Genomic DNA, 12734 nt, shown 5'->3' on the forward strand with positions numbered 1-12734 from the left:
ACAGTAGGTATGTGCCTGGCAGAGCCCATAGATCCTCTGACAGTGGTCTCTTTTAAGAGCTCCGAAGGCTAGAACAAATATGTATGGAGTAGCTGCTTTTAGAAATTATGGACTTAGCCTATGGAACAGCCTGCCAGAGATCTATAGGTTTCTGAATCTGGGGACATTGCATTGCTTTTATTTTATTCAGTTGTTGTTGTTTTTTTAACTTTGTTTATTTGATTTTCAATTGAAGCAGAATAGGGCAATAAAGTGGTACAATAATATGAGTAGCAGCTTCTTTTGTACATACATCAAATATATACGGTAATGATAAAAGGATTTTATTCAGTTGTAAATTAAATGTATCATAATCATTATTATTATCGTCATTATTTTTTAACCACTTAAATCCTATCCACAACTTTCCAACATCCCATCGTGCATTGCGCAGAAATTGCACGGAGCTTCCGGCGCCGCAGCCAAGTGTGATCTACAAGCTCACAACGGTTGCATCTGCAATGCGACATGAGCTTGTATGTCTGCTGTTAACCGGAACTGTGGTGCAAAAAATTCTCCAGTAAATTCCCACGGAAAGAGGTGGATATACTTAGTTGAACGTTGTCACATGGGAGCGGAGCACTATATCAGAAACGTGGACCTCTACAGGAGCAGGTGCGCGGGTCACGGACAAGGTCAGAGAGAGAAGGATGAGGCCGGCTGGGCACTGTGTCAGGCACCTGGGACTGATGGCCAGCCCACTGGTACTGTGGGAACCAACCCAAGACACAGCTGGAAGCAGAACGCCACCTACGTGGACTCACTGCGGAGCCAGCAACACTGCAGAGCTCCAGGCCCTGATGCTGGATAGGAAGGGAGGGAGTGCGGCCATGTAGGAGTCCCAAGTAGGGATGGGACTATATTAACTCATACCTCGCGATCCCCGTAGAAACCGTAGATTTCCCGCTGTACCGCGCTGCCATGCCCGTAGAGCCCGTAAAGTTTAATTAGCTTTAATCATTATGAAAGGATTAAAAGTATTAGCGCAGATTTTCGCTGATTCTGGCTCTTTAGGCCCGCCCCCCTAACTGTATCCGGTCATTTCCGGTCTGGACCGGATCCAGCTTTCCGTATCCAGTCTGAGCCTGGGCCATAGTCCCGCCTCCATTGGTTTACTGTGTAACAGAAGTGGAAGCTACTCGGCGATGGAACGCTCGTTTTTCAATCGGATTTTTGCGTTTGGAAACTTTGATCCAGTCTCTACACGCCTGGATTATGATCCCCGCACATATTGTGCGTTTTGTGCGCGAACGTGTCCACGTGTTACCATAGCGCATGCCTGGCTTTTTTTCAATGTTTTTTCATGTAAACACTGGCGGATAAGCAGGAATACAGCGTGGCAACGGATATGTCTTTTTCAATGAGGTTTTTTGTATTCGAAAGCTTGTCACCGAGTCTACACGTCTACTAGATGAGTCGCGCACAGATTGTGCACGATGCGTGCGCGTGCCCACGCTAAAAGGTAAGGACAATTTGGCAGCTGCTTACTACAGCTATGTTTAAAATGGCAGAGAAATTGTTAACATTTCATATCACCATTATTGTGACAAAAGAAATAGCTATTTACGATATTATCGCGAAAATCTAAATATCCCCAACATCCATAATCCTGGGGCGGAACATTTGCCAAAAAAGAGCAGATCTACAAGCTCACAACACGTCGCATTGCGACGCGTTGTGAGCTTGTAGATGGCTATTTTTTGGCAAAAAGATTTGGTAGAGTGAAGAAAAAAAAAGACTGTATCGAGTACGTAATGTACATTATAAGTCCGTTTTACCAATAGACGGTTTAAATGGCACCAGATATGCAGCTCAGCAAATAAAAGGTGAATTGATCCCAGTGCATGACGGAGGACGATCTCACGATAAATTAAATCTCTGCGATACGATTATCGTGATTATAATATCACTTATCGTCCCATCCCTAATCCCAAGTTGGTGTCGGCTAGTCCGCACAACAGTAACACCCTCGCATCACTGTCCCCCAGGGCTCTATACTGGGTCTGCTACTTTTAGTTTTTACCTCTCTACCAAATCTTAATTTTGCCAAAAAATCGCCGATCTACAAGCTCACAAGGCGGCGCAATGTGACGTGTTGTGAGCCTGTAGAGCAGCTACTTTCGCTTAACATCGGCCCTCGGAAGAGTGATGGCAGGGATCACGTTGATCTTTTCTGTGAAGCGGGTTGAGTTGCACCCGCCGTATGCAATGCACTATATAAATAATGCTGGATTTAGATGTACCTTTCACAAGCTCTTTGGCCTCTTCTGACACACCCTTCCAGGGCTCCCCCACCAGAGAGAAGTTCCCCTCTTTTATCTTCTGCATTATGTCAGCAGCATGAGATGAGGTCATCCCCCGCTGCTCACTCTGAAACGGCACCTGGCCTGACAGCATGGTGTACTGGAGGAGAACACACACACACACACACACACACACACACACACACGCACACACGCACGCACGCACACACACACACACACACACGCACACGCACACACAAGTTCATGTAGGGGCTTTCTTATGGCCAAACAAAAACCTAATAAGAGAGCATAACTATTAAATCATTGACAATACAGATTTTTAAATGTGGCACAGTATCCAGTCTGTTACGGTTTAAAAACACCTGGGTTCCAGAGGCAACACTAAAGTATTAGGTCTTCTATCTAACCCTAACTGATAGTGCAGTTACTGCACTTACATGTACTGTATATATTGTATGTATAGTATATATAATTGGGTCTATTTGTAACACTTTGCAATAATGGATAAACCCCATACACTCTGTAGATACCGGTACTTTTTTGATATTTTTGTATGCACAATTGAAATAATACACATTCTAGATTTTCTAAGTAAACATGAACATTGCATACACCGTTGACCAGTTTACAAACTTTTTGGCACGTGTATTCACATTATATATATAATATATATCGTCGTTGTCGGGCGGAAACCTTGTATCTCCAAGTTTGAAATTTGTCTGTTCTTTCGCAAAGTAAAGCCCTGCTTCATCATACAAGGCTGTCACACAAAAGTAGTGAAAACAGCAGATCGCGGTGCGAGGTGTTGTGTGCTTGTAGATCGGCTGTTTTCACTAGTTTAAATCATTTTTAAAATGATAAATGCAAAATGAACGGTTTTGGACATACAAGGTTTTCACTCGACAACGACGATATATATATTCTTTGCCGAGTCCTACGGAGAAGAGCATTTTGAACTCCAACTCTGACGTTTTCCCCCTTCTATCGCAGCGCCGTGCACACATCCTATTAGTGGCTGCTGAATCGACCCAATTTTCCCGTGGGGATCAATAAAGTTTTATCTCATCCTTAATTTAAATTACCAGGATGACCCCAAGGCTCCAGAGGTCACAGGCCTTATCGTATCCGGCGCTGTCGAAGAGCTCAGGTGCGGCGTACTGCAGCGTGAAGCACGGGGTCTGCAGGGGGGCACTGCCCGCTGGGCACAGGCGGGCAAACCCAAAATCTATCACTTTCAGCACCAGGTCCTCTCCCTCGTCTGCAAACAGCACGTTCTGCAAGGCAAACAGGAGATCATGTCATTATTCTGTCCTTAACTCCTCCAACCTTTTGCGCGCAGTCTGCACTTCTTCACACTCAGGGGCAGATTATAATGGGAGGCTGCTTCTTCAGCAATGTGAGCCGTGATAGTGCCGCCTTAAGGGAGTGAGGTGTAAATGAGCTGTGATACGTATCATTTTGTCTCGAAAATGAAAGTCAAAATGAATGTCACATTGAAGCTAGTTAGTCTAATGTGATGCCACTTATGTCATGTATGCGGTTCAATTCACTAACACTGATGGAGTTTGACTGTACATATTAGTTGGTACACATTTCTGTTGAATCTCTGTAAATATACTGTACCCCTATATGCACATCTCGCTGGTGAGTTTGTGTATGTATTGGTTAACAGTAATACACATTTCTGGTTATCTGCACATTTATACTTACTCTTTGCACATATTGTTGATGATTGTTCATATTGGTTAATAATCATCTTTACATGTGCCTATATTTATTACATACTACGTAAATACTGTATAGGCTTATATTTATGTACATATTGGTACATTTTTCTGTTGACACTCGGTATATAAACCTACTACATGCCCATTTTACTGGTGATACATTTGTATTTATTATGCAGGATTTTTGTTCATGAAATAGTTTTTCATGATTGCTTCAGTTTTCACTGTCCAACGCACCTGCTTCCGAATTAAGTGGATGTGCGAATACTTACATTTACCTTTACATTTATTATGCCCAGTCAGACCAAAAACAGATGGCCAGGTCAGTCTTTAAGTCCTTACCTTAAGTCCATCTATATGCGGCTTTTAATGGTGATAGAAGCCACACAGTACTAATTCTCCATTTCTATATACTGACATTATGTACATTACGTATACGTATCCAGGTCTTTATAGTCTCTCATATTGTTATCCTTTTTAACTAGTGTTCGCCTACTACTTATTCTGTACTTGTTCTCTACCCTCATCATTGTTTCATCCTGACTGCAGTGCTGCTATGGCAACTGATTTTCCCTCTCGATCAATACATATGCCTTGTCTGATGTATCCAAACTATGACACGATAGTCTATTTATGGTTAATATTGAGCTTATGCTATACATTCTCTGCGCTCAATTTGTTTTTATTTTATTTTACATTACATTTTGGGGAGAAGGAATTATATGGATTAGTATTGTAGGCCAAAATTCTTTGGACTAGAACAGCATGTTCCAGTCAGAGTGAGTTGCAGGTTTTCACTTCGGTCCAACTCTCCACCAGGTGATTTAGCTAATTAGGCCACCTTCAAGCAGAGAGGCAGGAACTCATTAGTGTAGTGTAGTGTCGAGCTGGAAGGAAAACCTGCAGCCTCTCACTTCAACACGGCACCATAATATTGCAGTGTCTTGCAATATGGATACCGCATTAGTCACTATAGATCTAGCCTTTTCATAGAAACCATTTTGACAGGTAGTGTATAAACACAGCTGTGGGTAATAACATTGATTGTGGGTGTGTTTCATCTAGGTGTTAAGGGCCTGACAGACAGGAAGTGTCAAGACGATTGCGTCAAAACTCACCCATTGGTTTTCAACAGCTGCAGTCACACTGAGGCGTCAAGTGGGCACGGCAAAAGCTGCTTTTCAGCGCTTTTCAGACCGTGGTTCTATTTTGAGCATGGATGCGGGGCACGGACCACCAAAACACAATGTGCATATGGTGTGTATTGAATTTTTTATGGAATAGACAACGGTCTGCAATCTCCCCGGATCCTGACACTGTGTAACAGTAATCCCGGCTTCCTTTGCACGTACTAGCTGGTGATGTCGGCACTTTAACCCAATGAAATGCTTCCACATTTACTTCCATTATATGAGCGAAAAAAGGGGTGGAAGGGTGCTGTGACGGTGTGTTACAGGCACTGAAGCATGTGAAGTCTGATGCCACTGATGAACCATGACCACGCACCAGAAATGCTGTGTGTTGACTCCACTTGGCAGCCATTTCGCTTGAAGATTTCTTTCTTTCAATGAATGAGCCAACACTCCAACACAAGTCAAAACAAACTACACATGGGAAAACCAGCATTCTGTCGGCATCAAGGTAATTAAAAAGAAGGTAAAGTCATCTATGTAATTTTTGCTATCCAGCAATTCCAGACAGCAGAAATAGTGTTTGTTAACAAGCTGGTCCAGCCGGCTCTCATTGACAACAATGTATTTCACCGAACTTCCGGATCCAGTTTTGCCTGCCATGGCAATGGCACCTGACCAGCCCATGGACTGACCCTACCTTCTTCTATCACAATTAACGTTATTACCTTCAGCTGTGTCCACCTGTCAAAATGGCCATTCTGAAAAGGGTCCAATACCATTTCAATAATTTTGGAATTGTGCAGTCCGAGCCAGAGCTGAATATTGTAATCAGGGACCAAATGGGACCCCAGGTGTATGAAAGAACCAATTACTCACCCTGTGAAGCCCTGAATCCATGGATAATGTTTGTTTGTATTGCAATCCTTATCTATCTATAAATGCGAGAAGTCTCTGCGTGTGTGTCTGTCTGTCTGTCTGTCTGTAATCCGCGTATCTCGAGAACCGTTCATCCCACCGGCTTCAGATTCGGCACGCGCGTTCCCCGCCGCGGCACGGAGTGCAGTGCCGGGTCTCGACCCGACCCGACGCGCGGTTTTCCCGAACCGGCGCGAAACGTTCGGAATCTCCTTATGCGGGGTTGATTGTTGACATCAGGCTGTTCCGGAGGAAATCGGCGAAAGCTCTGACTCATTGTGACATCACTTCATAAAAGGCTCTGACATCACGTACGCCACATGAGTCAACAAAAAATCTCTGAATATCTCCATATAGCATATATGGGCATAAAATGGACGCAGAATCACAAAGATCTCCATATACGGGCATAAAGGGACACAGACAGACGGATACAGAGATCTCCATAAATGGGCATAAAATGGACGCAAATGGCATATATGGGCATAAAATGTACGCAGAATCACAAAGATCTCCATATACGGGCATAAAGGGACACAGACAGACAGATACAGAGATCTCCATATATGGGCATGAAATGGACGCAAATAGACAGATATCTCCATATATGGGCATATGGGCATAAAAGGGACCCAGAACTATATCTGCAGTGATCTCCATATATGGACATAAAATGGACGCTGACAGACAGACAGATAACAGATATCTCCATATATGGGCATAAATGGACACAGGCAAACAGATGGTCAAAACATATGACAACAGGTATAATGGGGTTTGCATTAAAGGGCGGGGCATTCATTCCCTATTTACATCGTTCCCGAGTTGGCCAGGTCGCCGACTAGACGCTGGGCCGCCCGAAGGGCGGCCCAGCTTCTAGTAAAAGAAAATGCGAATAATGATTGTTTGGCATTGAACACTGGAACTACACAGTTTCACTGAGTGCTGACATCACTGATACTGATTTAGCGAATGTCCGCCGTCTGTCTGCAGTACTCTGATGTCATACTCTGACCTCATAGTACTGACATCACAGACTGGCCTGGACACGGAACACCATGTATGGGCATAAAGGTCTGCCCAACGGGCACTCCAACATGGAACACCATATATGGGCATAAAGATCTGCCCAACAGGGACTCTAACATGGAACACCATATATGGGCATAAAGATCTGCCCAACGGGCACTCCAACATTACTTCTAAGACATTAACCTACATTCAATCTTGTGCACACCCCTGTGCACCCCCCCACCCCCCGGTCACAGGACTAGTATATATATAATGTACATTGACGCGATTCTATAAATGTCTTCTAAATCATTCTAAGGTTTTTTGAAAAACTCATGTTTCTATCATCAGTGGTTTTCAAACTTTTTCATATCAAGGACCCCCAAAGTTATATGTATTTGGACCCCCTTCTGAAAATATGTTGTTCCAGCCAGGGCCCCCCGTAAGCAGAGATTTGAGTTACACAAGTTTGCTTTGAAAATTACATATTCAAAGATGTTCACCCACCTCTGGTTTGAGGTCTCTGTGGACAACTCCAGCCTCGTGCATGAAGCTCACTGCTGACACCAGACTCCGCAGCAGCTGGCTCGCCTCTGCCTCTCCAAATAACTTCTTCCTTTTGATCCTCTCAAGCAGCTCCCCTCCGCGTAGGAGCTCCAACACCAGGTAGGTGTGATACTGAGGGAGGGAAGGAGCCGGAGATTGCATTTGAAATCAGAAAGTTGATCATTGCAAGCCACTTTATTCCCAATTTACAGTGGCTTCAAAGAGGTATTCAGAAGTCTTCACCTTCGAGACAAGACTAACAATGACCAAGTCTAACAATGTCAAATAATTTGACATAATCGCAATTATTTTGTGATAATCGTCATAATCGTTTACATGTTGAAAGATGTTTGTATATGTTCAAACATTAAAAAAAATAGTGGAAATAGCAGATCTACAACGAGCTTGTAGATCGGTTATTTCTACGATCAATGTTCTTTTGTAAAGTTGTGAAATATGTCCTTCATTTCTTTGTATATTTAGGTTACGTGTCATATCTGCCATGTGCAATTTCAAAGCCTACAAGCCAAACAGAAATGTAATTGTCAAAGACAAAAACACAATTAAATCGTTAATCGCAATTATTTGAGTGACAATTAATCGTCATGTAAAATGTCATAATCGTGACAGCCCTAGCCATCAGTGCTGTATAATAACTAAATCTAATAAAATGTAATGGAATTGTGACTTGTGAAAGCAATAGTGAATTAGGAGAATGGTGACATGCTCATTAAATAATCAAACATCTCCTGTACCAGATCCGTGTAGACTTCATGCAGCTTGACGATGTTGGGATGAGATTCACACTGTCTCAATGCTGCGATCTCCCTCTGCGTGTTCACCTCCATTCTAAGGAAACAAGAGACCCATTAGTCTACTCACACCACAAACACATCACAAACAGTGAGAAAACACAAGGATGGGAAACAATTGCTAATTGTGCAGGTGCATCACAAATAAATCAAAGCACCTCAAACCAAATGGGGAAACCACTCCAGTCAACAAAAGCCTTCTGCAACCTAGTATAGCTCTGTAACAGGTGGTGTATAGTGATTCAATATCTACTTTATATTGCTGCATCCCTGGGTACTTGTATGCAAAACATTTAACCGTTTTTCCTGCACATTGTTTAAAGGACAGGAGAGAGGAGGGATGACATTCAACCCACAAGTCAACCATGGAGCTCAATTTCTACTTCATCACATCACTTGCAGAATATAATGGATCTCGTGGTTCTTCTCAGCAAGCGACGCCACATAAATTAGGCATTCAAGAGCACAGACAAATCAGAGCTCAGCTTGTACAGTACCAGCAACAACCGTCAACCCACCTGCGGCTGACAATTTTGACAGCGTAGTCGAGGCCACTCTGCCGGTGCCGGCATTTCCTACAAACAGAAAAACTGCCCTCGCCGAGGGGAGGCTCCTGCAGACACAGCTCGTAGTTCACAAAGAATTGGGAATCCTGGACAGGAAAACATTACGCTTTTAGTCAAACAGAACCAAAACAGGTCAATGAAAATGATGGTTGTGCCACTGAATATGGCTTCCCCACAGTCAAAGGTAAAGACTTAAAGCTCGGCTGACATAGCCCGAAATTATCATAGTATTATACAGTAGGTCACGTGGTCTATCTGAAAACACTCTGAATCAAATGATCCCATCGTCCACAGCGCAGTGGTCTGGCGCACTGGTCTGGACAAATGCTGATAAACACTGCGTTTCCATTAATATATATACCCTCCTTCAAATCACTTACTTACCCCAACATCGTTCCTTATATTGAAACTATTAACGTTATGGAGAACGCATTCTAACGCGATTAACCAGAGCTCTCAGCCAGCCACGATGTTGGAATGGGGACCAGCGAGTTCTTTTTATAACTACGTATTATTATATTATATTGTTTTGTTTTAACTTTGAACAATACGGTACCCAACCTCTAGGGAAGTGATTCTCTAAGTGGGCTCTGCGGACCCCTAGGGGTCCTTGAGGGGGTTCTAGGGGAATGTGGATGTGAAGTGGTATTGTATTGTTCGGTACAGGGTCATTCGGTTCGTTACACCCTCGTATTGAACGGTTCAATATCGATACATGTATTGTTGCATCCCTAGTAGGAGCAGTGTCCAAAAATGTGTTTTGCAAAAATCAGACTGATGGTGGCGCTAGAAGAGGGCCATGTGAGAAATCAGGGCTGGGGGTCGTGATTTTGCATCCAAGGAGTGTGTGTGCAAAGCTTGGCATCGAAGGGGCAACGGTGCCAGGGATAGAGCAGGGGAAAAAGTGGAGCTTTTCATGCAACTTGCGACCTAACGGTCGCAATAATAAAAAAGGCTACTGCATAATGGAATCTAACAGCTACATAGCAGCTTAAAAAAAAGTGAAATTAAATTGCATGTTTTCACTTGGCTGAAAACAGAATCCATGATCACACACCTTTGATCCGCTCTCTCAACTCGGCTGGAAGCCTGGCTCCCACCATGCGTAGCTAAACTTTACTCTCCCTTCCCTTATTATGCTGTGCAGTAATCTGATCCTAGGTCAGCCTAATTATCACACTTCAGCACTTCGTGCTTTTCTCCCCTGACCAGCGCTGAGTATTACACATAATGATAAACAGACCCGGGACCCGAGGATATAGGATCAGAACCAACCTGGACCCAATTGACCATAATAAAAACACAAACAAAAACTCAGTTCAGGTTGACGCCTGAGGACCAATAGTAGACAGTCCACTTTGCATAGTTTGTACTTTGTTGAGACAGTAGGAGAGCCGAGAGGGATACAGTGTAGGGGAGACGGACACTAGGATAGCAAAGAGTAGACCGTGTCAGGGATACAGACACCAGGAGAGCTGAGAGAGACAGTGTAGGAGAGACAAACACTAGGAGAGTAGAGAGAGAGAGTGTAGGGGAGACAGACACTAGGTGAGCTGAGAGGTAGACAGTGTAGGAGAGAAACACTAGGACAGCTGAGAGGGATACAGTGTAGGAGAGACAAATACTAGGAGAACAGAGAGAGAGACAGTGTAGGGGAGACAGACACTATGTGAGCTCAGCTGAGAGAGAGACAGTGTAGGAGAGAAACAGCAGTAAGGGAGAGAAACAACAGAGACTGAGACAATATGTCCATATATGGGCATTCCCAGATATGGGCTTAATATTGATCAGGGATCTCCATAAATGGGCATAAAAGGGACAAGGAAGAATGAATTTGCAAGTGTTACTCGCGTTGTGACAACCACACTGGTTATCATGAGACTATACAGTATCGCCATATATGGGCATTCCCAGATATGGGCTTAATATCGATGACATCAGGGATCTTGGCCATATATGGAGCGTGACATGTGGTGTGACGCACACGCACGCACATAATCTGCAGGTTTTCATACAAATGTGAAGAGAGAGAGAGAGAGTGTAGGGGAGACAGACTACTAGGATAGCAAACAGGGAGACAGACACTACCAGGATAGCAAACAGGGAGACAGACACTACTAGGATAGCAAACAGGGAGACAGACACTACTAGGATAGCAAACAGGGAGACAGACACTAGGATAGCTTGGGGACTTGACAGCTGGCCTTGCGGTCCGAGCTGCTAACGCTGTTGTGGCTAGATAACTCTGTTTCAGTGTTCAACATCATCCAGTTATCAGTAATAACTAAGTTAGAAAAAGAACAAGATGAAGTACATACCTTTAACATTGCACTCCGCTGGACCATCGATGAACCCGGTCGATCTGCTCCTATTTGGGATTCGATGAAGTCCCCCATGACAGCATTCTTGTTGAACAGGATGGACGGAGCAACAAACGAGTAGCCCTGCGATGGGAGAAACATGGTTAAGTTCTCATTCTACTACTCCGCCACTTAAATGTGGAATGAATGCCCCGACACCATCCCTTAAAATGGTTGGATCAATGGCTTCTTTCAAAAGAGGCCTGAAAATGCATCCATCAGGAAACCACAAGGGGAAGTCGACTATTTTTTCCCATAGACAGGAGGTGACATTCTTTCTCCCTTTCTCTTTGTACATATTTTTTTTTATATTTGTTGATATATATTTTTGTATTCATGAATTGCCACTATGGAAACAAGTCCCCAAGGCTTTTTGTGTGTGTGTTATGCATTTATGCATGTCTGACTGTACCTCTGACAAAGAATTCAATCAATCAAATGCATATGGTCAAAACCTCATCACCCAAGCAAAATGAAACAAAAGCTAAAGTTCAAATGCTGCCCACACCAACAGCTCTTGTTCTAGATCTCTGAATTGTGACCTTGACCTCTCTGACCCGGTTATCCTTTGAGTTAATAATCCGTTCAGTGCAGCGGCTGCAGCCTATTGCTCATTCCCACCTAATTTCATGAAAATCCGCCCACCCTTTTTAAAGCTATCTTACTAACAAACACACAATCACACAATCACACACAATCACACACACACACACACACACACACACACACACAAACACACACAGCGAGAACATTTATAATACGCTGCCATGCAATGCTGTGAGGCAGTAAACCATAGCATAGCTCTTGCTCCAACTCCAAGCATGAATGTGCATTGAGTAATGCATAAAATAGCCAAAGGTTAATTGCTATAGTTCTGAATTCAAAGGGTTGTCGACACATGTATTTGTATTTATTTACTTCTCTGTGCTTACTTCTGTTATATACATATATCATTTAGAAAATTAGATAAATGTCTCATTTTAAATGTAGTGGCCAACGGGCCATACATTTACATAGTAGCCTAATATGTATGTAAAATGGCTTTATTTAGATGACAAACTGGAGATTAAAAAGAAAAACACAGACATCGGGGGGTTTCAGAGAATAGGTTGGATCACAGGCAGCAAGAAGTGACAGTGTGATTAGTGTTGTGTGACTGTATTAATAATGTGATAATAATACCAACAATGACAGTATGATTACTGCAATGTGTATTATAGCAATAATACCGGTGACAGCATAGTTACTGTAGTGTGCATTGGAGCAATAAGCCTACTGACAGTGTGATACTGATAACCATAATGTGTATGAGAGCCATAACACACGAGCAGCCATTCTTCACTGGGGTAATATGAAGGTGA

The 12734-nt window shown here is 43.2% G+C and overlaps 1 protein-coding gene across 1 annotated transcript in view; it reads right to left on the reverse strand.

Moving 5' to 3' along the window:
• The window catches only part of rps6ka4 (ribosomal protein S6 kinase, polypeptide 4), a 38554-nt gene that overhangs the window by 9022 nt on the left and 16798 nt on the right, over nt 1-12734 (reverse strand). The window contains exons 11-16 of the mRNA XM_080748825.1: nt 11332-11457; nt 8966-9099; nt 8391-8484; nt 7597-7767; nt 3386-3577; nt 2283-2442 (exon numbers count right to left, since the gene is read on the reverse strand). Of these exons, the coding sequence (XP_080604951.1) occupies nt 2283-2442; nt 3386-3577; nt 7597-7767; nt 8391-8484; nt 8966-9099; nt 11332-11457 (877 nt within the window). The remainder of the gene's footprint in view (nt 1-2282; nt 2443-3385; nt 3578-7596; nt 7768-8390; nt 8485-8965; nt 9100-11331; nt 11458-12734) is intronic.

The sequence above is a fragment of the Nannobrachium achirus genome (assembly GCF_963921795.1).
Source record: "Nannobrachium achirus genome assembly, chromosome: 19".
NCBI classification, from domain to species: Eukaryota; Metazoa; Chordata; class Actinopteri; order Myctophiformes; family Myctophidae; genus Nannobrachium; species Nannobrachium achirus.